Source organism: Podarcis pityusensis, assembly GCF_964106645.2.
Source record: "Podarcis pityusensis genome assembly, chromosome: 2".
Classification (NCBI taxonomy): Eukaryota; Metazoa; Chordata; class Lepidosauria; order Squamata; family Lacertidae; genus Podarcis; species Podarcis pityusensis.
The window spans coordinates 64,314,789-64,341,039 of NC_138029.1; the positions used below are offsets into that span (position 1 = coordinate 64,314,789).

General features: G+C 44.3%; 2 protein-coding genes across 9 annotated transcripts; both read left to right on the top strand.

The window, feature by feature from the left end:
* The first annotated feature begins 2,531 nt into the window (after positions 1-2,531).
* LOC308471767 (cationic amino acid transporter 2-like) lies at positions 2,532-18,802 on the top strand. 8 transcript variants are annotated; one of them, XM_080996037.1, is made up of 13 exons: positions 4,228-4,274; positions 6,662-6,797; positions 6,909-7,037; positions 8,667-8,822; positions 10,119-10,287; positions 10,550-10,680; positions 11,007-11,229; positions 12,091-12,227; positions 14,125-14,227; positions 15,076-15,218; positions 15,849-16,015; positions 16,470-16,578; positions 17,466-18,802. In XM_080996037.1, the coding sequence occupies exons 1-13, from the start codon at positions 4,236-4,238 to the stop codon at positions 17,591-17,593; spliced, it is 1,770 nt and encodes a 589-aa protein (XP_080852163.1). In that variant the 5' UTR covers positions 4,228-4,235; the 3' UTR covers positions 17,594-18,802. The 8 variants fall into 8 exon arrangements, with proteins under 8 accessions (XP_080852159.1, XP_080852163.1, XP_080852164.1 ...); XM_080996038.1 differs by having other exon boundaries at positions 6,662-6,788; XM_080996033.1 differs by lacking the exon at positions 4,228-4,274 and adding an exon at positions 2,532-2,684 and having other exon boundaries at positions 6,662-7,037.
* A 1,779-nt stretch (positions 18,803-20,581) lies between these two features.
* LOC308471769 (platelet-derived growth factor receptor-like protein) lies at positions 20,582-25,689 on the top strand. The gene is made up of 6 exons (XM_080996040.1): positions 20,582-20,772; positions 22,452-22,788; positions 22,932-23,083; positions 23,575-23,868; positions 24,733-24,872; positions 25,311-25,689. The coding sequence occupies exons 1-6, from the start codon at positions 20,718-20,720 to the stop codon at positions 25,530-25,532; spliced, it is 1,200 nt and encodes a 399-aa protein (XP_080852166.1). The 5' UTR covers positions 20,582-20,717; the 3' UTR covers positions 25,533-25,689.
* Positions 25,690-26,251: the final 562 nt, after the last annotated feature.

Here is a 26,251-nt window from a genome sequence, read left to right on the forward strand (position 1 = left end):
CAGATCTCTGTCAAGATGACATATTGCAGGCACCACTTGCCTTCGCTTCACTTTGCATGGCAGCTGCAACACAAGCTGTTGCCAGAGACACCCAGGCATGCTCACTAGCCCCCAAACAGCTGCCCAGACTTGCTCCAATGGAGTCCAGAGACACGATTCCCTTACCATCACTGTAGACATTTCCAAAAAGTCAAAAAGGCCTGACTGTATCAGTATTCTTTTATACTTCACACTATTTTTGCCAGGGCATTTTGGCAACACGGTCCAGGAGTCATGCAGCCTGATCTTATGCATGATTACTCGGTGAATAAGCACCAATGGATTCCAGGGGATTCAGATGTGATCATTCCCAAGTAAATGGTAATGTAGCTTTCTTGACCAAGGTTCAAATGTTCCAGAATTCACCTTGAATTGCCTTTCTAGTTATTCTAACAGAACAACATGAAAGGCTTTCATATAACGGCGATATTGTTTATAGGATCGAAGCAGACAGTACAAGACAGTTTATTACTATTTATTATATTTACATGGTGGTGGTGGTTGTTTTACACTGAAGTGTCTTAAAGTGACTTACATAACAAGCAATGAAATAAAAAAAATGTGTGCGCACGCATTTTCGGACTCTCTCCAGGACTGCAGTTTTCAGAACGCCTCAAAGTGCTTTTTCAATGAAAACTACAAATGAAGCCTTTCTGTAGATTATTAGGTAAGGCAACTCTGCAACCTGCTGGTTGAGGCAGGAAGAGCAAATGACCCATATTTTCCAGTCAATACAGTGGTACCTTGGTTCTCGAACTTAGTCTGTTCCGGGAGTCCGTTTGACTCCCAAAACCATTCGAAAACCAAAGCACGGCTTCTGATTGGATGCAGGAGCTTCCTGCACTCAGTTGGAAGCTGCGGAAGCTGCATCGGACATTCAGCTTCCAAAAAACATTTGCAAACCAGAATACTCACTTCCAGGTTTCAATCATTTGGGAGCTGATTTGTTTGACAACTAAGCTGTTCAGGAATCAAGGTACCACTGCATCTGTTTGGGAAACTGTAAGGCTGTTCTGGAGAAACAGCCTTACAGCCTTACAGAAATACATGTCATTTCTTTTTGCCTTTGGGGACCATTTTCTGCAACCATTTTCATCATGGTTACCTGTTTCTAATAGTTGATGTCATCTCACCCCAAATTAAAATGTAGCATGCATTTACATTGATAAAGAAATCATCACTTGTACAATTAGGCAAAGCATTGTCTCCCCCTTTTGCGAGACCAACACGTTGGTTAACTCTGATGCAGTTTCACAAGGCATTCCACAGTTTCTTTTTGCTTGCAAGTTACACCCTTTCATTGGCTGGGGTGATACTCATATTTGTTGACATAATCTGCTGTGTGATGTGGGGACTTGTGTGAGATGAATGTGCAAGACAATCAGTGCTTTGTGAATAACTGCACACGTTTTCAGACTGCCCTCTAGAAAGCAAAACAGAATATTGGCCTCAAAGCTGTGCCTTATTAACAGCATTCTACCACAGCTTGGCCACCAAACATAACATGCTGAAAGTCGGAACAACTGTTATGCTACAGCAATTACAGCTATACTCCCAAACGAACACCTTTCAGTTTAAAATAGTATACTTTAGAGTTTGATTCAAGAGCCCTGGGAGCCTGATGAAAGACCATTCAAGGCTACAAACCTAAAATGTATTAGTGAGGAGCCCCATTGAACACCTCTGATCCTTCAGCCACATACTGCCCTTCATATGGGGGATGCACACATTGTACAATCATATGGGAAGACAGTCATCAGGTATATCCAGTCATGTGATGAGACATGTTTGCTCATTCTACGTGGGTAGGTGCCGGCAGGGGTCATTATCTGGTATATATTTCCAAGGCAGGCAGCCTTTCATTTTGTGGAAAGCAAAATGGGAAACTTCAAAGTAACTGCAACAAAAATAACGTGGTTCTTCAGCCTTAGAAATGTATCCTCATCGATATATAGAAAGCCAACCAAGATATATCCAAACCCTACCAAGTGGGCAAAGGCCACTATTTTGAAATACCAGAATTGTTGTTGTTACTCTGAGTGAAATGAACTTTGAAGTGCCAGATAAAGGCATTTAAAAACAAGAACAACAACATCGAACTGATACAAAAAAGATTTGGAAAATAAGAAACTGGAAAAATAAAAATGGCAGATTGGCCCATCCCTACCCCAATGCCCTTACCTTTCCTCCTTTTTAAAATGTACTTGATCCTATTTTGCTTAATGCCTCAACTCCACTCCTTGCACATATCCTGCCAAATGCTTCCATTCACAGTCTCAAAGGCCTCACACTCTATTTGCCAAGGGGAGCTGAGGTGGAGAGAAAAGAAGATGGAGAGAGGACAAATTTGTGCAAAAAGGATGGGAGTCCCTATGTCCCGCCAGCCTGGGCAATCCTCAAATGTCAATTAAAGCTTTCCAACAGAGCACTGAGCTGCTTTGACTGCATAGGTTCCCCATGACCAAAGTGGGGAGAGGAGGGCAGAGGTGGGTGGTCGGAGAGAAAGAAGGTTGGGCTACCCATCTTATGAAATACATTCAAATGAGGCAGAAGCAAACCTACACAGTGACTCTGGATTTGCCTCCCTCCCTGCATTTCTGACTCTCAGCATGGAGCTGGTGCAAGTGTCTGGAAAAAGAGCAAAAGTAAGTAGATTAGTTTACAAACTGGGGCCTGGGGGGGGGGGCAAGAGGCAAGTCATGCGTTTGCAATTCAATTTTGCCCTGCAAAAGTGCAAAAAGTGTGCAAAGCACAATTTTCAAAAGTGTGACAAATGTGAGAAGAAAAAAACTGAACATAGGAACCGGGAAAAGGGCTGGAGTAGGACCGAGGTGTCCTCCAAAAGAGGAGAATGATTCATTGACAGCCAAAACAAGCAACAGTGAGTACTGAAGAAGCACATTTTGAAAAGGGAAATCCTGAGAAGGGTAAGTGAATGATATTGTAAATGAATGACCTGAGTGTAAGTGCATGATTTTGTTGATTTAAAAGCAAGATCTGTTTGGTGCCGTGTTATAATCTATGGTGAAAATGCTTTCTTGTCATTTTAGTTCCACATACTAAGAGGAAGTTCATGCATTGCCTCACAGATTTGCCAGTTACACCTGTTAGTGGAAAAATAATGCACATCAAAATTGGGAGGGGGGGGGCCTAAGAAAGGAATGCATGAACGGAAAATGATAGTAAATTGCAAGGGCCAGCTACAAAATGATTTTGGACAGTTTCCAAATTAAACTGGAATCCCAGGAGGGTTACGGTGCAGTGCACATCCAGCCCATGGGACAATAGCCAATGGACATTCCGTGGACAGCCAGACTTAATATCTGACAGAGGAGGCAGGAAGTACAACATAGAGACATGAGCTGCCCTAATCAAACTAATGGAGTATGCTGAAATGGCCAAATTAACTGGGAAACTTAGAAATCAAGATCATAACAAATGTAAAAAAGAATGGAAAATGTTTATTGCTTATGTACAAAAGCATTGTAAAGAACTTAATACATTAGCAGGATTTTTAAAATACTTTTAAGATTATGGAGAATATTTAAATTTGGAGATAATCAAAGATAAAGACGTTATTGACATGCATAAATTAAGACAATACAAAGGAACCAGGGGAGGGAGTAGAGCAGGCCTCCTCAACCTCGGCCTCCAGATGTTTTTGAGACTACAATTCCCACCATCCCTGACCACTGCTAGCTAGAGATCATGGGAGTTGTAGGCCAAAAACATCTGGAGGACCGAGGTTGAGGAAGCCTGGAATAGAGGGAAGTTGAGGGATCCGAGTAATCCCAAAAGATGGATTTAATACTATGTGAATACAATTGTTTGAAATTTCTCATTTTATGTTTTTATTTTTACTTTAATGTGATGGTTTTGTTTAATTGTAAAAATTAATAAAAATATTTATAAAAATAATAATAAGAAAGACATGAGCTGCCTTACAGTTTATATTCTTTTTATTTAAAATTGTACACCACAGCAATATGTTTAAAGAACAGTGCTAGAGAAATAATTTTTACCAAGAGACATCCAGTGTCATACAAATGGACTTCCCTCAGCTCTCCTCCCTCTGCAATCAGCTTTGAAACAACCATGTTCAGAATTCTGCAAGCTGAAGAACTTTCCCTCACAGATGCATTACAATGCGGAACAGTCTGAAGTTCACTGTTAGAATGTTATGTCCCAGGAGGCAAATGTGTGTTCTGGGGACATTTCTTCCCAGACTTTTCTCTGTGGGTGCTCTGTAACTGTGGATTACCTTCCCTTTGAGACTTCATTGGCCTCTGTCCTCCCACCCATTCACCTTTCTTTCTAGGCTGGCCACCAGTTATGTTATCTAACTCAAAACTCAAGTCTGTTCTGAGTCTCTGGCACATTAGGCAGAATCTGTGGTGTGTAATATATGAATGAATGACATGGTGAGCACCATGTCTCATCTCATTTGATTTCTCCACTTCAGTGGATCCAGTCCCCAGTTATGTGCCAGCTCTTCTGTTAGAGTACGCCAACCACCTCAGGCAACACATGCTGAGGGACAGTGACTGCAGCTCCTTAGGTGTTCCTCCTGGTCGTCCTCTTGCATTGGAAGACAAATGTTGGCCTGTCCCAAACTCTCAGAACTAGCCATTACAGAAATAAAATTCAGTAGTGAAAGAAGCCAGCCCAATTGGCTTCTGTGCATGGAATGGTGAGGGTGCCATCTTGTCCTTTGTCTTGGGCAGAAAAATGTTTTGAATTGGCTCTGGAGCAGCTGTGATCGTGTAGTGGTTAGTGCTCTGCATTGTGGATTGGCCCTGGAGCCTGCTCATATACCAAACCAGTGGTTTTCAGGAGTAATGAGTTGTCCTGCCAATTTGCAACAGAGAATGAATTTCCTTAGCTCCTTAACTCTCGGCTAATTGCCTTCATTTGCCTGTCTCCTCCCTTCCACATCATATATTGGTGGGACATAGCCTTTAGCTAGTGCGATTATAATTTATCTAGGAGGACTTGGGTGTTATTTTTCAGGTGCAAGGTAATAATACCAGCTCCAAATTGAAAAGTACCCATTTATGTCGGTAGTGGTGGTGATGCAGATCCAAAGATGGGTGGAGGGTTCTCAGCGTGTATGAACTGGAGTGTACTAGTCATTGTGTTTCTAAGATGTGTGAAGCAACAGCTCAAGATTCCACTGGGTCACCCAGCAACTTTAATTCAGTGGTAGTCAATGTGGTGGGACGCGGGTGGCGCTGTGGGTAAAACCTCAGCGCCTAGGACTTGCCGATCGCATGGTCGGCGGTTCGAATCCCCTCGGCGGGGTGCGCTCCCGTTGTTCGGTCCCAGCGCCTGCCAACCTAGCAGTTCGAAAGCACCCCCAGGTGCAAGTAGACAAATAGGGACCGCTTACCAGCGGGAAGGTAAACGGCGTTCTGTGTGCTGTGCTGGCTCGCCAGATGCAGCTTGTCATGCTGGCCACGTGACCCGGAAGTGTCTCCGGACAGCGCTGGCTCCCGGCCTATAGAGTGAGATGAGCGCACAACCCTAGAGTCTGGCAAGACTGGCCCGTACGGGCAGGGGTACCTTTACCTTTACCTTAGTCAATGTGGCATCCTCCAAATATTGTTGGGCTACACCTCTCATCAGCCCTAGATGATACGACCAATGCCACGGACGGTGCAAGCTGGAGTCCAACATCTGGAGGGCACAGGATCAGTTGGCCCTACTCTAAACCCTAAGGAATATGCAAGCCTTGTGAACAACTAACCTTTTCATATGACTGCAAATAATTTCATAGTGAATTGCTTTGTTGTCAGCCTCCAGACTCACAGAAAGGCTATAAGCAGCAGATTATCAGATTTGCAGAGGAACAGCCTCTTGGATCCAAAGTTGCAGGGAGGTCCTAGAAGTAACATGTAGAAGAAAGGAATGTAGCACATTTTTCACAGCCAATGTGAAATGATATTAAGGTGGCAAGTGTTGTGGGAAGAGCTTTAGTCTGAAAGCCATAGCCAGGGATATCCAAAAGCTGAAATATGTTTAGATTGTACTTAAGAAAACTTCATTCCCAGGAAGTTTGTCCCATTGAACTCTGAACTGTATGAAGGATTACCTACAGAGTACTACTGTTTCAGGGATATAGAGCTGGAAGTAGAGCGCTCTAGTTTTGTGGTGTTCAGAGTAATTTTTCCCTCCTCCTTTCCTTTCCACCACAAGGAAAGTCATGTTTCAGTCTAAGTGCAGAGGGAACCAATCATTCAATGCCTGTATAGATCATGAATCAAAACCGTTTTGCTATTGAAGACTATGGGTGACCGGCTGGTCCTTGAATTAGTTGCATGTTAGTTAATATCATTGGGGGAAAGTCACCTTGCGATGGTCTGAACTGAACCCCTGGTGATAATGCCATTATCTCATGATAGTGCCGTTTCTCTAAAGAAAGAGTTTCAGCCATCGGAGAGTGTTGCATTTTAGACTGTGAAGAATATGCTTGCTGGAGCTTGCTATTTCATTCTCATGGACCTCAAAGGTCATCCAGTCGAAACCACAGCCGAGGCAGATTGTCAGGAAGGTTTGCTGATGTTGTTACTGTTTTTATAGTCGCACCAGTGTTTATGATCTCTCTGGATTCTTTCTTTTTCAGATGTCGGTCTCGGATTCCGTGCTCTCCTTCTATCAAATGGTTTCCCGTAGAAAAAGAATAACAGCCGGTGTCTGTAGAGAATCGAATTTGCGTCGCTGCCTTTCCACCTTGGACTTAGTGGCTCTGGGTGTGGGCAGTACGTTGGGTGCAGGGGTGTATCTCTTGGCAGGGGAAGTAGCCAAGACCAGCGCGGGCCCCAGTATCATCATTTCCTTTCTGATTGCTGCTCTGGTGTCCATCCTGGCAGGACTGTGTTACGCTGAGTTTGGAGCCCGGGTGCCTTTGACCGGATCAGCTTATCTCTACAGCTACGTAACAGTAGGAGAGCTGTGGGCATTCGTCACCGGTTGGAACCTGCTACTCTCCTATATAATTGGTATAAACAAGTTTTGGGCTTCTGGGTTTTGACATCTACCGTGTGGTTTCATTGATAAGCCAAAGAGATGGGCCTAAGAAATAATAACTAGGCAGGCAGGCCTTTTTTTAAAAAAGTTGATGTGAGTTGAATTTGTAGCTCAGAGCATGTGTTATGCATGCAAAAGGTTCCAGGTTCAGACTCTGGTATTTCCATTAGGGTTGTGAAAGGTCCCATTCTTAATCCCTGGAGCACTGTTGACAGTTGGAGAAGGGTCTAAGGCAGCTTCATGTGAATGGTTCCGACAACCACATCCACACATGCCCGTCTCATCATTGGAAAACTTGGGTGGCATTCAACTTTTTCTGTTAGTGCAAGGATTAGTGCTAGGGCAAGGGGATGTGTGCCCCCACACTATCACCAGATCTTCTCTGGAGGCTTGGGAGAACCCGCAGAACAAATTCAGGGGAGAGAACCAGAGAACGTTCTGCTGCAGAAGGAGAAATCCTTGCACTGACGGACTGTTCACTTAAGCACAATGTTGAACGCAACCCCCTGACTACATACAGTGTGGATGGAAACAAATGCTGCATCTCCTGTCAAGAAATGATCCCCTATTTCTTTTGGGCCTCAGTGTATTTAGTCTGCAGTTTTTCAGCGATGTGATGGGCACAAGAACTTCCACTACCAATCGTTGGCAGCCAGTCATTTATTCATTTGAAATAATGATTAGCACAAAACCATGAAGAATCCATATGTGAATACAAAATGGCAGTAGAAGAGAATAGGTTAGTATATACTTATTTAAGATGACCACTCTCCAATGTGATACAGTGACAGGACATCTCTCATGCAAAGGTTTTTTTTTTTTTTACTGCAAATAATGTGGTCATTTAAGACACATATTTATCTGGCACATTTTGTAACCTGCCCTGACCCAATGAAGGTCAGTATAGAAATGTTTTGAATGATAAAAAAAAATCCTATCAATGTCTGATAGCGAAAAGTTGCTGCTCATTTGACTTCTAAGGGATCTGTCCATGGGAATCTTATATGATAGGAGAGCTTCCACTGCAAGTTCAAATCACGGTGGGTGCATCATTCCCAATTTACAAAAAGTGGGTTGAGAGATAATACACTTAAGCTTTTTATTTTATACTTGTTATTTGGTATAACATAGGTGATGTGTCGTCGGGACTGTCAAAAATTCAGTGTTCCCTATAAAAGTAGGATGAGCGTAAAAACTGCCCCCCCCCCCAATAAACTGAGATGAAAAGACAGAATGAGGGAAAAGAATTATGCAGCCAAGGGGTGAAATGGGCGAGCACGGAGGCCAGAAGAAAGACATGCTTTTTGTAGTGTCATATATAATGTATGTGCTGCCCACACAGCAGTTTAAGGCTGACATACTTCCTTTGAAAGAGAGTGCTAAAAGGGCACAGCTTCATAGTACACAATGGACATCTTATACCTGAGAATGCTGCTATTTCGCATGGACCATCAGAGGTCCATAAGCCTTGAAAAGCTGATACTTTATGCCTGCGTACATAGAACAGCACCCAGGGCCCTGCAATATCCCTCATTTTTAAGGCTCGATGTACTATACCCATATTTGGCAGTGTTATCTTTAAACTGGCTGATTCTCTACAGGTACCTCCAGTGTAGCCAGAGCATGGAGTGCTACTTTCGATGAGCTCCTGGGCAAACGGATCGGCACCTTTTTCAGTACCCATATGGCCATGACCTCTCCAGGACTAGCTGAATACCCTGATATCTTTGCTGTTTGCCTCATTGTCCTACTAACAGGTATGTTTGTACTGATTTTTTTTTTTTAACTATTGTAAGGCTCCTTGAAACCCACCCTGCACCAATTTTATTGGAGATTGCCCATTAAATTTTATACATGCAAGGAGTTTTTCCCTTCCCACCATGGACTTAATGCAACTCTGACAAATTGGTTTTGAATAATACTAGCATCTCAGTATAGTTTCCAAACCCTGTAATTGTCACCCACAGTAGGGTCGGAGGAGAAATTAACTTTGGTTTGCATTTAGCTTACCTAATTCACATTTTCAGAAACAATAAGCCCAATTCTGAAACAATACCCAATTTGCACATTCTGAAGCCATTCATGAGCACAGCAATCCTTTGAAATTCACACTTATCCAAATTTTGCAGTGCGGTTTTCCAGCCAAGTAATGTGAAGAACAAAGTGTGTATAAATGCATACGCATGAATGGCAATAACATCCAAGATGCATTATATATGGGGAAATTGCCTTGCAAAAAGGTAAAATTGCATATAAAAATGTTTATAGTAGGAAAAATTCTCGCAGAAATGCTTATTAATTTTCCTGAGAATTTCTTCTTAAAAGACATATGCAAACTTGCGGGAACGTGTCAAACTGAATTTAAGATTGAAAAAATGAGAAACTGAGAGAAACCAAAACTGGCCTATTCACCCATCCCTACCGACAGGTCTTTTGCATTTACTCTGTTGCTGTCTTTCTTGTTTCTGCTGGACTTGCCACTTGTTCTTTAACAGTTCTCCATGGTTTCAAGCTAGGGTCTTTCTCAGCCTTACCTGAGCTTGCCAAGAATTGAACATGGGACCTTCTTCATGCAAAGTCCAGTAGTAAAGGACTAGAGGACATGCTTTGTGGAGCCAGTGTGGTGTTAAGAGCGGTAGACTCGTAATCTGGTGAACCGGGTTTGTGTCTCCGCTCCTCTACATGCAGCTGCTGGGTGACCTTGGGCTACTCACACTTCTTTGAAGTCTCTCAGCCCCATTCACCTCACAGAGTGTTTGTTGTGGGGAAGGAAGGGAAAGGAGAATATTAGCCGCTTTGAGACTCCTTCAGGTAGTGATAAAGTGGGATGTCAAATCCAAAACTCTTCTCTTCTTCTTTCCATGCAGAAGGTCCAATATTCAATTCTTGGTAAGTTCAGGTAAGGCTGGGAAACACCCCTGTTCTCAGATTTTCCATATGGTACCAGCAATTGCTCGTATCTACTGTACTTTGCAAAGGACACTGCCTCAGGCCTCCATCCATAATAGTTGTGAGGCCCAAGCAATGAGACATTGTATCCATTGACTCCTTAGGTCTCCTCTCAGTTGGGGTAAAAGAATCCACCACAGTGAATAAAGTCTTCACAGCTGTCAATGTGCTTGTCCTTCTATTCATTATAATCAGTGGATTCATCAAAGGGGACCTGAAGAATTGGAAGATGAGCAAGAATGATCTGATAATGACTGCTGCCCTCAGATTTAGGTAAGAGAACGGCTACACAAGCTCTTGGGCTGCAGTAAACACAGGCCACGCGGGTTATATTTCTACAGCGGTTACAAATTATTTAAATATCTATTTGCTGTCCTTTCATGAAATCTCCAAACAGCTACCTGACTTTGCCTAATGGTAGGACGGATCCATGGCCACCTACCATTTTCCTGCCTCCTTTGCTGTACTTGTCTACCAACTATATCCAATCAGATCCTCCTGACATTGACTTCCTTTATGTCACCTTCCTTGACAGGAACCAATCTGACAATGGAACTTGGGACTTTGGGGCTGGAGGGTTCATGCCCTATGGCTTCAGTGGGACCTTAGCTGGAGCTGCTACCTGCTTCTATGCTTTCATTGGGTTTGACTGCATTGCGACTACAGGTAAGCAAGAAAGAAGACAATTACAAAATGTCCATGATTGATAACTGCATCTGGCAGCTAATAAAGAAAGGAGAAAATATCTATTCACCTCACAAGGGAGCCATTTGTTATTAAAGCTCTCCTGTGTCCAATTCCCCTCCTAAGAGGAGTGGAATGTGTTGTGACTTAGGCATTGCTGTTGTTGGAACAGAAACCCATAGGCAATCCTTTTCGAATAACCAGAGCACCATGTAAATCTTTGCTTAATCTCTATAGTGACAGGGTAACCATACGAGACAATGTGTGGATTTCAGAATGGTGTGACTTCTTGTGTTTATGTTTACCAGGGGAAGAAGTAAAGAACCCCACAAAAGCCATCCCAATGGGGATTGTTCTCTCTCTGCTCATCTGCTTCTTAGCCTATTCCGGTGTTTCAGCTGCCTTGACCCTGATGATGCCTTACCACCTTTTGGACACCATGAGCCCTCTGCCAGTGGCTTTCGAATACAATGGATGGAGCATGGCCAAATATGCTGTGGCTGTGGGGTCTCTCTGTGCTCTGACCACCAGGTAAGGACAGGATGTGCAATTTTCCCCATGCTTGCATTTTAAGGATATAAGAAGAGTGTTGCTGGATCAGACCAAGGGTCCATCTAGCCCAGCAGTCTGTTTCCAGCAGAGGCCAGAGAGATGCTTCCAGGAAGCTCATATACAGAGCATAGAAGCAACATCCCTCTTCCCCACTGTTTGCTCCCCAATTAGTGATATTTAGAGGTTCTGTTTATCTAACATGATACTAATTGACCTTGATAGACTGGTGTTCTATGAAGTCATCTAATTCACTTCCAGGGCTGTCACTGTATCCTGCGGCAGTAAGTTTTATAAATTAATGGTACCTTTTGTACCTTTTGGATCAGTGTAATTAGCTGACCCCACACTCAAGTATTATAAAGGGAAAACACAGTAATTTTCCCTCTCTCATTCCCCCCTATAATTCATAATTTTATAAAACTCTACTATCATGTCTGCCCTTGGATCCTCTTTCTTCAAAGCTCTGGTCCTCTGGGTCATAAAGATTTCCATTTATGATGATGACAATCATAACATCACTTTGTGTGTCAGGCATGTTTTGTGCACCAGCTACCAAGGTGCAAACGTGATTTCACTCATGAGCAGAGATGGAGCTTTGGGGTACAATGACCTCAAGATCTACACCGCTCTGATAATAGCAATTAATAGTTTTAAGACTCATTTCAGCTGAAGCACTAGGTAGATCCTGGAAATTTGTACTATATGCTTTATAAAGGTCTGCTTTATTGTGTGTAATGCAAGGTCTCTTGTACATCTTGTTGTACAAGAGTCGGGTAAAGAAAAGAAAGAAGGGGCTATGATCTTGAGAATTTTCTTCACTTTCTTGGCCTTCTTGTGTAGCTTGCTAGGTTCTATGTTCCCGATGCCACGGATTTTGTTTGCTATGGCCAGGGATGGACTCCTCTTCCAATCTTTGGCCAAAGTGAGCAGCCGACAGAGCCCAGTGATTGCAACTTTGGTGTCTGGAGCTGTCGCAGGTATGCATGGAAAAAGGCTCTAACATTGACTAGACCTCAGAATGAACCTGCCAGTAGACAATGGACTAAGAATCCTACTTTGGACTTGATCTAGTTTAAATATGAAACAAGGAACCTAAGAAGACCCCTGCTGGGTCATATTTGGGTGCACACATAATCCAAAGCAAGTATGGTCAACGTTGTGTCCCCCAGATGTTGTTGGACTCCAATTCCCATCAGCACCATTCACCGTGGTCAATTGTCAGGGATGATGGGATTTGGAGTCAATAAACATCTGGAAGGCGCCATGTTGGTTTTCCCTGCTTGAAAGCAATACTAGTTGCTTTAAAAAAATGTTTGGAAACGGGACATTAGGCTAGCATTTCATCATAGAGCAGGTCAGCCTGTGGGACTGAATGTTAGACTGCAAGAGTTCCTTGACCTTCCCCATGCTAGAAGCAGGTGGATTCCAAGGTATATCTCCATATGCTTGTAAAATGCAAGCTTTTCATTAGTGACTAGGGCCTGTTCCCCTGCTTGCTTTGCTCACCAGCATTATCTATTCCCACAACCCACCAACCCTCCCACCTCAACCCCTTCCTCCTCCCTTCAAACTTGGCCAACTTCTCCTGCCGCTATACCTAAACAACTCCCATCCACCCCAGGCATAATTCCTCGCCTCTCCTTGATCACATCTCCATCCTCTGGGTCCCTCTTCCTCACCTTGCCTTGGCTGCCTCCTGCTCACCTGCCTGCATCGCCATCCTCTGGTTCCATCCTTCTCTCCTTGCCCTGCATATCTGTCCTCTGGATCCCTCCTCCTCTCTTCTCCTTTCTTGCTCCACCTGCCTGCCTGATGGTCTGGCAGCTCATCACACTGAAGTTCACAGTACCACTTGTCTGTGACTTCCTTATAATTTTATATATTAGAGAGAAACAGAAAGAGACTCCAGCCATGGAGCCCTTCTCCTCATGAAGAATGAATCCATTGAGCCATTTTTGTGGTTCCTTTCTAATATTGTCTTGGATTGAATGTGGACAAGGTAAAGCAATCATTTAAATGCTCCATGTTATAACCTCATATCTCAGTTTCAAGGAGATTGCATTGGAGTGCCAAACTGGACACATGAGAGACCACTTAGGTGTACCTTCCACATTTAGCTTGATGAAATGCTATAGCTGACAAAAAAGTCACTATGGATAGATGTCTTTTCTTTTTCTCTTTTTTTTTCTAAACAAGATTATGTAAATTGCCCCTCTGTCAGGATGCTGTCAGCGGCTCCCAGCTGGTTGCCCAGGAAGTATAAAGACAAGGAAAAGTTTCTTACTGTCCTTTTTTATTCAGTATTTACAGAGAGAGGCTATAGAACCCAGCCTCTTGGATAGTGGTGATGTCCCGAGTAAATCCCCACTCCCCGTCTCTCCCACTTCCTCATTCGTCACTTCTACGGTTGCTGCTACGTGCCCTTTGTCTTTGAGCTCGTTGCTCTCCTACTTTTAAGGCTCGCCGGGTTCTGGGAGAGGGAGGGGCTGGGATGCTTTCTAATGATACCGTGTCAGCCAGCTGCTGTTTCGATTGTGCCTCCTCCTCCTCCTCTCCCATTATTTCCCAACTTCCCCCCTCATCTGCCTCTGAGCTATGACGTTCCAGAAACTACTGTTGTAAATCTAGACTGTCTTCCTCTTCTTCCTCCCTGGGAGGGTCAGGATGGGGAGGCGGTCTCCACCATTCCTCCTCTGCCCAGTCCCTGACACCCTCGTTGAAAGGAGGTCCCCAGACCTGTACTCTCCTTGACGGGAGGGAAGCTCGCTGGGAAAGGGTTTCTGCAGGAGACCATATCTTCATCTACAAGGCTACAAGAATTAGCAGAAAATATTTGGTGGTGTTTTTTACAGGCCCTCTTCCTTCTTCTCACAGGTTTAATGGCTTTCCTTTTTGATCTGAGGGCCTTGATTGATATGATGTCCATTGGGACATTGCTGGCCTACACACTAGTAGCTGTCTGTGTTCTTCTCCTCAGGTAATGAGTTGTTCGTTATTTATTTCTCTTTGATGCAGATATGCAGTGCTCATCATGACAACATCCCATGTAATATAAATGTCATTCTAGAGAAGTAGCTTCATTGGTCTGTTTTACTTTTTAAAAAAAAAAAAAGACTCTCCACCTATTGTAGAATAAATAAAACACCTTCTGGAGCTGGCTTCTGAGGTAGCTATGGAGAAAATGGAAGCAGGGCAGTCTTTATTCCAGATTAGTTAATCTAGAATACATGTCTGTGGCTCTTTCCATTATCAACACTGTCTGCACTCACCACTGGCATGAGATCTCCAGCAGGCTACCCCTGATGAAATGCAGGGGAAATCAAAATTGGCTGGGTAGAATTTCAAACTATTCTAGACGAACTTCTATTTTACACATTTTAAACAGCCATGGCATTAATCCAGGGCAGGCCCTTGCCATACTGACAGTGATGCAATTATTTAGCAGCTGTTTAGTCTGCTTTGTAACAATTATCTCCTTGAAACTAGTAAAATATCAGTGGGAACAGCCTTTGGATTTCTCAACCACACGCACAAGTAAATGATAAAAGAAGAAAGAACAATTCATCATAAAAGAGATTATTCAATCGCAAGGCACAGTCTGCAAGGCCTCCTTTCGCATCTCTTTGTTCAGAATCTTGTTGAATGTGAGTGAATGTCATCGTTACCTTCTCTGAGGATTTCTTTGAGCTGGACATTCTTGGAAAGCTTGCACTGCCAAGACCTTCTACTGTCAGCTAGTGATGCTGCAGATTCCACTGACAAAGCAATCTGGACGAAAGACAGATACTAACTGATGTGTTCGTTGATGTTTAACTTGCTTTGCAGGTACCAACCTGATCCCAGCTCCCTTGGCCCACCAGAAAAGAAAGGTCCAAGCAGAATGCCTTGGGTGGACCTCCTCATCCATCCTCAGATGATCCCGAACCACAGCTCCTCCACACTAGTGTCCCATTCTGTGCTTGTCATTGGTGAGTACTGGAGCATCAGTTGGAGGGGGGAATGCAGTTTGCATTTGCAGGCAAACTTGCCTGATTCAGGCTTTGGGAAATGATACTCGGCCGCTGTAAAAATTTGCACTTCTTTGAATTTTGCAGTGTATACAAGTTATGCAGTGACCAAGCAATGTATACATCAATGCATTCGGTAATGGAAAATATAAATATTAGGAAAATGTGCTTTGTAAAAAATGTGTATATGAGGCAACTTTGCATTGAAAAAGGTGGTACTATCAGAAGAAAATTCTCACTGAAAAATGCAGGTGAACTTTCATGAGGGTGTAACGAAAGAAATCACAAACTGATGTGGAAATTGAACTTCAGATTGGAAAAATAAGAAATGAGGTCTTTAAGTTAAGGGAGCAGGATGAAACCAAGCAAGGAGCTGTTAACTATAAAGAATCGCCCTGCTTAGTTATTATAGACCTCACTTGAAACAAGCACAAATAACCGGTTCATAACATTATCCGGTCAACTGAGCCTTGCCTTTTTGATTAGTTCTCTTCCAGTGCACTTGTTGTGGTGCATGGGGTGGTCTTTTGTTCCAGGAAGATGCCCCCTGCTTCCTCACAGCATGGTTTTCAGAGTCCATTTTCTCTCCAGCTGTCCTAGTCTGCATCACGTGTGTGCTGAGTGCAGCAGGACTGCCATGTTTGTTATCTGGAGGTGCCTGGTGTGTCACCTGCCTTGTTCTCCTCTTCCTGGGGATTCTGGTGGTGTCCCTAATCATCTGGAGGCAGCCGCACAGCCAGAAGACAGCAGACTTCACGGTAAGGAAGAGACTTCATAATTGACACTGCCTAGCAAGCCTCATGACTATGTTTGACGTGTTGTGAATGTTCACGGGAAGCATGCATCTACCTGGGAGTAACTCAACACATAGGATTGCACTATAAGGGTACGTAGAGAAATTCCTGTCAACAGGGGGTTTTCTGTGTGGGGTGAGATCCACTTCTTACCACCTTTGCTTCTGACCTGAGGGCTGTTTATCTGCTCCTCATTGTCCTCCTCTTCCCAATGCAGCCTGTGTATTGTGTGTGCGCGTGTGCACACCAGCTTGCCAATATCCTCCTTAAATTGTAGTAAACTGGGCACAGCATTCCAGGTGTGGGAGTACTTTTCTCCCTGCATGCTCTCTCAGAGTTACCAAGGGCCATAACAGGGAATAATATTCTTTTTCTAATGTTCATGTCTAATCTCAAATTATCTCTGCACTCCGTTTAGGTTCCCTGTCAGCCATTCTTGCCCATCCTCAGTGTCCTGGTCAATAGCTACCTAATGGTCCAACTCAGCGGTGACACCTGGCTTCGGTACATGGTGTGGATGGCTATTGGTAAGCCTTTAAGAAATGTGCCACAATTCAGGGAACTTCAGGAAATAATAATGATTTGGAAAGTAAGTGTCATCTGAATTTATTATAAGGCAGTGCTACGTAGCTCTTATCAGGACTAATACAAGATGGGCATCAGGTTTGGCAGTGCCCTGACCACCACGGTGGGTGTGTTTGGACCCCCTGGTCTTCCTTCTTTTGCCAGGATTAGGCAGCACAGCAGCAAAGATGCTGGTCTAGCTGCTGAACCAACCATTGCATTTTCTAATATTTTGCTCCTTCTCATGGAATTGGTTCATGCATACCTGGTGGTTACTTGATGACTGCAGTATCAGCACTGTACCACACCTGAGGTGGAGCCAGGCAGCAGGGTATGTAAATTAAATAGCACTGATGTGTTTAAATGGTCCACCATTGATCTAATTCTAGAGACAGAGCTTTCACATCACACTGCATTGCCTCAAATGCAGTGCTTTTCAACAGAGACAGTTCAGATGTTCAACAAGGCATGTCAGTCAGCAAGCGCCGAGTAATGAAGAGAAATCAAATTAAATCCATGTATGTGTGAATGAGTTCGTGAAGGAATTTGTGCCTAGAATATGACAGTTACAGAAGAGCATTTCATCTATAGGCTAAATCAGGGGTAGCCAACAGGGTGCCTTCCAGACTTTGTAGACTACAACTCCCATAATCCCCTGGCATTGCCCATGCTGGTGGGGATGGTGGGAGTTGTAGTCCAAAACATCCGTAGGGCACCAAGTTGGCTAACCTGAGCTAAATGTCCTGATGTGATTTCAAATTAAGGAGCTTTCTCTAATACGGATATATTTGTGAGGGGGAGGGTCTATCTGGGGCATTGTTGGTTCACCTTGTCCTCTTATGTGCTGTAGGCTTCCTAATTTACTTTGGCTACGGGATCCACCACAGTGCAGAGAGATCCAGCCACCAAGATCCATCCCCAGAGAAGACAAAGCAGGCAACAAGTGACATGGATCCAGCTGTCACCTGGGAAAAATAACTCTGTGGTGTGGAGCAACTATCTTCCCTGGTGAAAGGACTTCATAAGAATGGGATTTCACCCTTTCCCTTAACTATCTATAGATGTGTCTATTTGTAGCACTCCAACCTGGTGCTCTCCAGATGTTTTGGACAACAACTCCCATCAGCTCTGGCCAGCGCAGCTAAACTTGCTGGGATTGATGGGAATTGTAGTCCAAAACACCTGGAAGGTATGAGGTTGAGGAAGGCTACTCTTGAGCGATACAAATAATTGGATACTCACAGTTAAGTAATGCATGCAATTCATATCCATTGGCTGAGCTGGTGTAGCATTGTGGCTGAGTTCACCAAGCTAAGTTACTGGATGCATGGAACAAGGTTCGCTGGTGCAACAGGACCTTTCCCTACCCCCTAAATCTGCTCTGCAGAGTTTGGGGAAGCCACGGAACAGGTTTAGCATGGACCAGGGGGAGAAGTCTCATTGCACAAGTGGATCTTGTTCTGTACCCCCATTTAGCATGGTTTCGTTAGACAAGCTACAGTTCCCACAGCTTTGCTCCTCGCCTCCCCAAATCTGCAATGTGGGGATAATGGCAATAACAGTGGCACATCTGGTTGTGCAGGCTTATAAGCCATTCGGGAAGTCTCCCTGCTGCCCAGTTGGCATTGGCCTTCTAAGGTACGGAGAGTAGCTGAGCTGGCAGCAGAGACACCTCTGATGGGCCACATCCCGTCACTCCCTCATGTGATTCTAATCACATGGGGGAACTGAATATCCAAAGGGAACTCCATCTAGAGTCCAGCACCAAATACACACACTTCATAAAGGCAATCAAATGGATGGCAGACCCGGCCTATACTTGGCAACGGGTGTTTCCTAGGGCTACCACTTTCCAGTGAGGCTGAGCAAAAACCTGGCTGGACATACTGTACCTGAAAAAGAGAAGGACCTCCTCTTCCTCATGTTCCAGAGAGGGCAAAGCTGGGCACTGTAGTTTATCCCAAGTTCATGCACAACAGATCTCTGTCTTCTACTGCTCATCCAGTTTTGCTTGCTGAAATTTGAAATGCGCTTTATCCCGCAGAAGTGTCTGTAATTGTCCATTCCTTGGGGTTTGGGAGCAAACAATGCTAAAGTTGTGACAAACTTTGTTTAGACCATCTGTTACAAATTCCCCATTTTCACTCATCTAAAACTAATAAAAAGGAACTTTTATTGTTGTTATCATTTATTATCTTACTATTAATTGATAAAAGTCGCAGCTTATTGATTGAATCATGCATGCGCATGAGCTAGTTTGCTCAAAAGCAGGTTGCTGCACGTGCTTTAGTATCACAGGTTTCCCTGAAGTTACTCGCAGAATGGTGGCACAACATTCCATTATTTACTTCAGTCTGTTGCTTGTGATGTGCCAAAAAACTTTTCCTGTATTTTTTTGTAACCATTGCCCCATCAATTAATGAGCAAATATATTGCTACCATTTAACCCTCTGTTCTATTCATGCTCATTACCATTACAAATACTGACTTTGGGTGCGTCCAGGTGTCATTCTAATGGTTTGTTTTAGACCAGGCATGGCCAAACTTGGCCCTCCAGCTGTTTTGGGACTACAACTCCCATCATCCCTAGCTAACAGAACCAGTGGTCAGGGATGATGGGAATTGTAGTCTCCAAACATATATCTATACACATAAAGTTTATAAACAGTGAAGGGTACAAATCAGTTTTTTAATGGGGGGGGGGATCTGAAGGTTCTTTTTTTGATCTGGTCAAGTGGAAATCCAGATAAGAAACAGGGGCGGGATTCACCTCATTGAGTCATGTCAGAGTAAGCCCTCCTTCACTTGCTAAAAAAGGAATTTCCCTTGCCTCCACCTGTACCCTTCTGTACCCCAGATTGGCTCTGGGGTGGTCAGGGGTGTGAGGGAAGGAGAGGGAGGATCGTTCCATCTGGCCAGCTGCAATGCTTGCAACAACAAGTTGTTCACCATAGTGTGATGTTTAATTTCACCTTAGATACTTATGTCCCAGACTCCCAGTTGTATAGTCACAGCAATATACTGGTAAGCGCTCTCTCTCTCTCTCTCTCTCTCTCTCTCTCTCTCTCTCTGTGTGCCAGCGTAACTCCAATTTAAGCAGAGTTTAAGACAGATTTACCAGTTATATGTGCATAATATGTCCAGTATATCAAAAGATCTGCCATAAGACATTCACTTTAAAGATGCTGTAAAGCATTCATATTTTAATTTCTTTGTTACATTTGTAGACTGTCCTTTCTTCAAGGATCTCATCTTAGTATTCAGAGGATCTGATGAATATCTGCAGCTTTACAGCATCTCTGGAGCTGTACTGGGAGGAGGAGGGTGGGAGAATTTTGGTTCAATTCCTATCTGGTCCAGGGTTCCTGAAACAATACGTATCCTAAAATGCAGCTATATATTAGTGAAAGTAACATAGAAGAAATGCATCGAATTGGGGAAATTGCTTAGGGGAATAGTATATTGGGCAAAATATACAAAAATGTGTCTCACTATGAGAAATTCAAATTGAAACTCTGAGAAATTTCTATAAGGACTTTTAAAAATAAACAAATCTCATAATGATGTGGAAATGTGGATAAGTGAATATTAGAGAAATGAAGAACTGAGAAAACAGAAATGAAGAGACTCTTCCATCTCTAATGGAGAGAGGCACTGGTCCTCGCCTGAGCTACTTTCATTAAACCTAAGAAACATCAACTACTTTCTCTGCCCACCCCCCGCTGCTTTCTGTGGAATGCATCTGAAAAGGGATCAGCCATAATATTTTGTAATTGGAAATTGTTGGTTTTAAGCCTGGAGCGCGTCTGACAGAGTGCTGCACTGAATAGGCCTATTCACCTCCCCTGTAGGATCCTGACCCCTTGCGGCATTCATGTGTGAAAGGGGTTTTGTTGAAAGGGGCAAGCCATGAGTTTGCTTTGCTTTGAAATCTCCTTCCTACCCCGTACTACCCACCCCCTCGCCTTCCCCGCCCACCAAGGAGAACACTTGGGTGTGAGATTTCTTCTAAGCTGTGGAAGTTGCAGCAGCACATAGCAACTTCACCACTTGTAAACTGGCTGTGCAGAGACACATTTTCTTGTCTCTGGTTCGTCCCAGGATGAATTTCAAAGTGCTGGCTGTTTTGAGCTGCTTCACCCTCCTCTTTGTTTGGGGTAAGTCATGTTTTCCTTTGTCCTTTGTCCCTCTGTGTTCCTACGATTCCTCTCCCTTCTCTAGCAGAAAAATAAATGTTCAAATGCTCAGGGCATTTCTCCATTTCCCACACAAGGAATTTCTTGTGGGGAGCATGAACACCCACAGCCTCTCATTGCTGCTGTGCACCAGGAGCCAATCTGGGGTAGAGATCAGCTCCTGAGCTTTGACCTGGCCTTGGACTAGATTGCAAGTGCAGAATTCCTACATGTCCAAACAATTGGGAACACTGCTATAAATATGGGAAGGGTAGAGGCGTATCTAGGCTCCTTTGCACCCTTGGCAAGGAGCTGTATTGGCACCCTCCTACAGAAAATACCCACTTTACCACAATAATCACATTAGAAATTACTACATTTTACATGACCCAAATACTCCAAGCATCCAGAATGAGGGCAATGTGAGGAGGAAGGGCAAAACAACCCCAAATGCCCTTGTGTCGTGGTGCAAGAAGGATAGGAAGCTTCTCCCACTTTTGATTTTATCATTGCAGCATCACTGTGTTGTCACACAGTGACACTCCATAGTCTGATAGGTCCTTTTTAGGTACTTGCCCTTGCCCCGAACCAACCCCTAGGTACACCTCTGGTGAAGGGGCAGACCAGAGAGCAAAGCTACTCAGCAAACTTGCAGAATCAACATTCGCCAGAAGATTTGCTGAACATGATATATCAGGACTGTTTGAGAATGTCATGGTTTGGGTGGACTATACTTGCAGATACATGCATTTTGCAAAGAATCCAAAATTTTAACGGAGGTTTTTTAGAGCAGGAGAAATTCATTCTGCAGGCAAAGATAGGAAGCCTCCTTTAAGGCAAGATGTTCTGTGAACCCCTAGGCTGCCAACTGGTTCCAGTGCTTGTGGATCTCATTTGAGCTCAAGTCCAGAGAAGAAATAGCAGATGGTGTGGTGGGACCAAGTACTTACCTGACCTCCTGTCAGGTGAGTCACTGGCTGCTGCTTGCCAGGAGGGGTAAGGTGGTAGCAAGGTCTGTGGGGTGCAAATGTACCAGTGGAGCCAGTTGGGGGCTCTTGCCCATGCATGTGCACCATGCCACCACCAACCAGGTGCTCTCCAGCAGTTTTGGACTACAACTCCCATCAGTCCCAGCCAGCACAGCAGCACTGACAAGGGCTGATGGGAGTTGTAGTCCAAAGCAGTTGGGAGAGCACGCACTTGGGAGAAGCTTAATATCTGTTAGTGTATTGTGTACAGTGGTACATCGGAAGTCGAACAGAATCTGTTCTGGAAGTCCATTTGACTTCCAAAACATTTGGAAACCAAGGCACGGCTTCTGATTGGCTGCAGGAAGCTCCTGCAGCCAATCGGAAGCCGTGGAAGTCACGTTGGATGTTTGGGTTCCAAAGAACGTTAGCAAACTGGAACACTTATTTCCAGGTTTGCGGCATTTGGGAGCCTAAACGTTTGACTCGTAAGGTGTTTGACTTCCAAGGTAACGCTTTGTATTCAATTGGCAATAGTCCTGATAGGTGTGGCAAGATGACGTTCATAAATAGAAAGTTTAAAAAAATAGGATTGGTGCAAGAGACTGGTGACACCAGTCCTATATCATGTATATATGAAGTGAAGGTCAAGGCCACTACTGTAATGTTTCATATAAATGTTTCTCTTCATAGCTGAATGCCAAAAAGAAAAGCCTTCCAAAGCTTTGGAGAAGGCAGCCACGAAGGAGCTGAAAGTTGGTGGCTCCAAATTTCCCAAAGTGCCAAGTAAAAAACTTAAACAGGGGACTCCAAAGTTTCTAAAGAAAAGCCAAGTTAAAGCCATGACTGTTCCCAAGGAAGGCAAGCTGACCATTCTGACCAGGGCAGTGGCAAAGGGGCAGTTCCAGAAGGTGTCCAACACGCTGGTGCTAAGAGCAGGCGAAGCCCTTGATTTGCGCTGCAAAGGAAAGGCGGTCAAATGGAGATACCCTCCCTACTTGGATGACGACGACGTGGAGAGGCGACTGCGGTGAGCATATTGACGGCAACTGTTTGTGTTGGGTAGATGTGACGTGGTCTTGCGTTCAGTGGTGAATGTGCTTATGGATGGAATGTCCCAGGTCTGGAGGGGAAAGCTCTTCCTTGCCTCATCTTCGCCCTTCTCTCTTTCAGAATCAAACACTTTGAGAGGCACAGTCAGCTGACCATCGCCAATTCCACCGCGGCAGACACGGGCGAGTACAGCTGCTGGTCCTTCCAGTGCCGTGACAGCGAGTGCCGTGATGGAGAGGACAAGATGGGCAAAACATTCATCTTCTTCACAGGCCAGGCTTTTTTCTTGGTTTAAGGTGGTGGGGGGTGGACCTCTTCCTCCCTGCTTCTGGTCTCCCCTTTCCTAGTCATTATTTCCTAAGACACCCCCACACACTTATGAGGGTCACTTGACAATACTGGGCAGGGCCAGAAGAAAACTGAGTGGAGCTGCAAATGTGAATATTGCGTCTGTGCAGTTGGCTACTTTTAAACACACTTACAGCACCACCAGCCATCCCGGTCCATGCATATTCCATCAGGAGGGTGAGAGGAGGGCTGGTAAATGAAATGGCTGTGGAGAGGTGAGTATGGCCTGGGGATTAGTCCAAAGATGCCATTTCAAAAGCTGGGAACCCTTTTCGTTGAGAGGGCAGCATCTTTTTTGACAAATGATTGCACGTGGATTTTCTAGAGAGGCTATAGATGACAATAATGTATGGCGCTGCCCAGGAGAAGACACTGTCTCTACACATCCAAACGCCCCTTTCTGTTTCCCCCTCAGACCCTCAGGAGCTATTTGTGCCCACAGAAGATTACTATGAAGTGATTCAACTGCGTACAAACCATCCCACCCTGCTGCCATGCCAGGTGACAAATCCAGCAGCCAAAGTGACGCTGCACCGGGAGTTCCCCCCCGAGAAAGTGCTTGTGGATGGACTAGACATCTCGCATGATGTGAAGAGGGGCTTCATCATCCACCGCCCACAACCTTCCCATGCTGGCTCCCTCTTCTGCATGGCCAATGTGGATGGGGTGAGGCAGATCTCCACAAAATACATGCTGATTTATGTGAACTGTAAGTTGCCTTAACAATTAATCATCTATCTCTCTATCTCCCAAGTGTGTGTATGTGTATAAGAGAGAGAGGGAGAAAGAAAAGTCCACCAATCTGCTTGCCTTTTTCATTTTAATGTTTTTTAAAACACAGCTTGTCAAATTCAGATTAATTCAGCCCAAACTGTCCCAAAAGGGTATGTGGCTGCTTTAGAGATAAAAGAAGTTCATCTCATCAAACAGTTCCATTCTTTTGAAAAAGGGAATGTGACTATGAGAATGCAGGTGTGTTCTTTCTATCCAAGGGATGTGCTTATGATCAGGGAGATTCAGTCATGCCGATCAAGGAAAAGGAGTCTTGGTTTGCTGACCACAGGTTGCAAAGGAATGCCCAAAACTGATTCTAACCTAATTTAAAATGATTTATATACAACTCCCAGGCAATCAGGACCCAGGCAGAAGGGAGTGGGAAGTATTGTCACTTTCCATGATGTCCACTGAATGAGGCCTTTTTCTCCAGGCAAGAAGTAATTCTGATTCGGCAGGGACCTGTCAAAGTTTGGAGTCATTATTCTATCAGTGACACCTTGATGCAAATCTTTGCCCATTGCTGGACTTGCACAAAGGCTGCCAGTCAGATTTAGAAGGCTTCACAGGCAAGGCCTTGTCGCAGAGCATCACTAAGGCCAGAGAGAGAGTGGGAGAGGCCTCAGACTCAGGATCCACTGCCCCATTTCCATTCAGCCTGTGCTCCAAGTGGGAGAACTGTAGAATTTCGCTATGCCATGCCTATCTAACAACTCCACAAGGAGCAATGCGGCAGTGGCAGAAACTCATGCCTATATGCTGATTTCTCTTGGTGTGTGTTTTATTTCCAACTCTGCAGATCCTTCTTCAGTTCCCAAGCCAGCTATCAGAGCTTCAGTGGCCTCCTTCCATGTTGGAGACAATTTCAATGTCACATGCACTGTCTTTGGGGAACCAGAAATTGCTGTCGATTTCACGTGGGAATATCCAGGACAGCAAGTAGGTAACAGGTTGCTGATGGGGTGAGTGGGTGTGGGATAAGAAAAGTGGCTTGTACTGTAACAGTACAGGTCTTTTAAGCCCGTCTCCTTTCCTGCTGATCTGTGGAATTTCCCCCTTAGAAATTGAACAAAGGTTAGCCAAACCCACAAACCTAGCCAATGAGAGCATACAAAGAAAGACAAGCTGAATAATGATTGGCCTGACCTCCTCAAATGAGTAGGCCAGAGGCAGAATGAAAACATAAATTGTTCCTCTGCAGATAAACACCAGGCAACCTTGTCATGCACTTTGCTTGCATCTGAATAATTTCCAAGTTACAGGAGTGGGTGCTGCTAGAATTCCACACACTGGAAAAAGCCACTGCTAAACTCTCTTGTGCACTGACTACCATGTGCTCTGCCATGTTTCTCAAATAATGTCCTTCCTCACTTTCAGATTGGCAGACCACCCTACGTTCGCGAACGCACAGATTTGGTGAGACGTGGTGGGCAGGTGCAGCAGGAATCCGAGAGCATCCTTTACGTTGATGAAGCACGTGCTGTGGATGATGGTTTGTACACCTGCACTGCTGAGAATCTGCAAGGAGGCACTGCAGTGTCCACCCGCATTCGCTTGGTTCCAGCCTCACCAGCCCCAAAGAAGGCAAAGTCTGGGTAACCGCCTCTGGTCCTGCATTGCTGAAAGTCCAGGTCCTACTGGAAATCCAAACTCTAGAGGCTGCCATCAAAAACTGAGGGATAAACAGTTGCCTTCTTTTATTTTGTTCTTTACCCTTTCATGTTTGACTCATTAAAGTAGCACAAATCTTTTTGAAGCAGAAGCAGAGTACCTTTTTGCTCTCAGGGATATTGTGAAAGACAGGAAAACACTCAAAGATATTCATGACTATTGCCAGAAAAATGCTGTCTTGGGAATTCTGGCTCTGTGTGAACATCTTCATTCATAGGGTCAAACAAGATTATTGAGATTTATGATCAGATCTCACCTCTCTTTAAATGTTATATATAATCAGCCTGGAGAGACTCCAGACGGGATTGAGACCATTTGTCTGGTTACGGAGGGTTAACCCTGCAATTTTCCCAATTAAGATCCCTGCCAGCAGCTATACGCCCTGTTACGGCATATATGCATGTACATGCAACAGCAGTTTCAAAGGCAGATATGCATGAGCAGAATTTCAGTAAGTAGGTGATTTATTTATTTTTTAAAGTCCTCCAACACTACAGTCCAAATCTGTAATACCCACATCCATATCTACCCTGTAGGTCCTATTGGACAAAATGTAGAGCTGGGAGTTCTTGCCATCTCATCTGCTCTGGCCCTTGTGGAGATGGTAAAACCTTTATCAGGTAGCAATTTGCATCACTGAATGCTTC

Bases quoted from the DNA above. Each gene is read 5' to 3' on its own strand.
- LOC308471767 (XM_080996032.1), top strand. From the start codon at position 4,236: ATGTGTGTTCTGGGGACATTTCTTCCCAGACTTTTCTCT. The intron at 10,681-11,006 runs GTAAGCAAGAAA...TATGTTTACCAG, and splicing joins TGACTGCATTGCGACTACAG to GGGAAGAAGTAAAGAACCCC. The intron at 11,230-12,090 runs GTAAGGACAGGA...CTTCTTGTGTAG, and splicing joins CTCTGTGCTCTGACCACCAG to CTTGCTAGGTTCTATGTTCC.
- LOC308471769 (XM_080996040.1), top strand. From the start codon at position 20,718: ATGAATTTCAAAGTGCTGGCTGTTTTGAGCTGCTTCACCCTCCTCTTT. The intron at 23,084-23,574 runs GCCAGGCTTTTT...TTTCCCCCTCAG, and splicing joins AACATTCATCTTCTTCACAG to ACCCTCAGGAGCTATTTGTG. The intron at 24,873-25,310 runs GTAGGTAACAGG...CCTCACTTTCAG, and splicing joins GGGAATATCCAGGACAGCAA to ATTGGCAGACCACCCTACGT.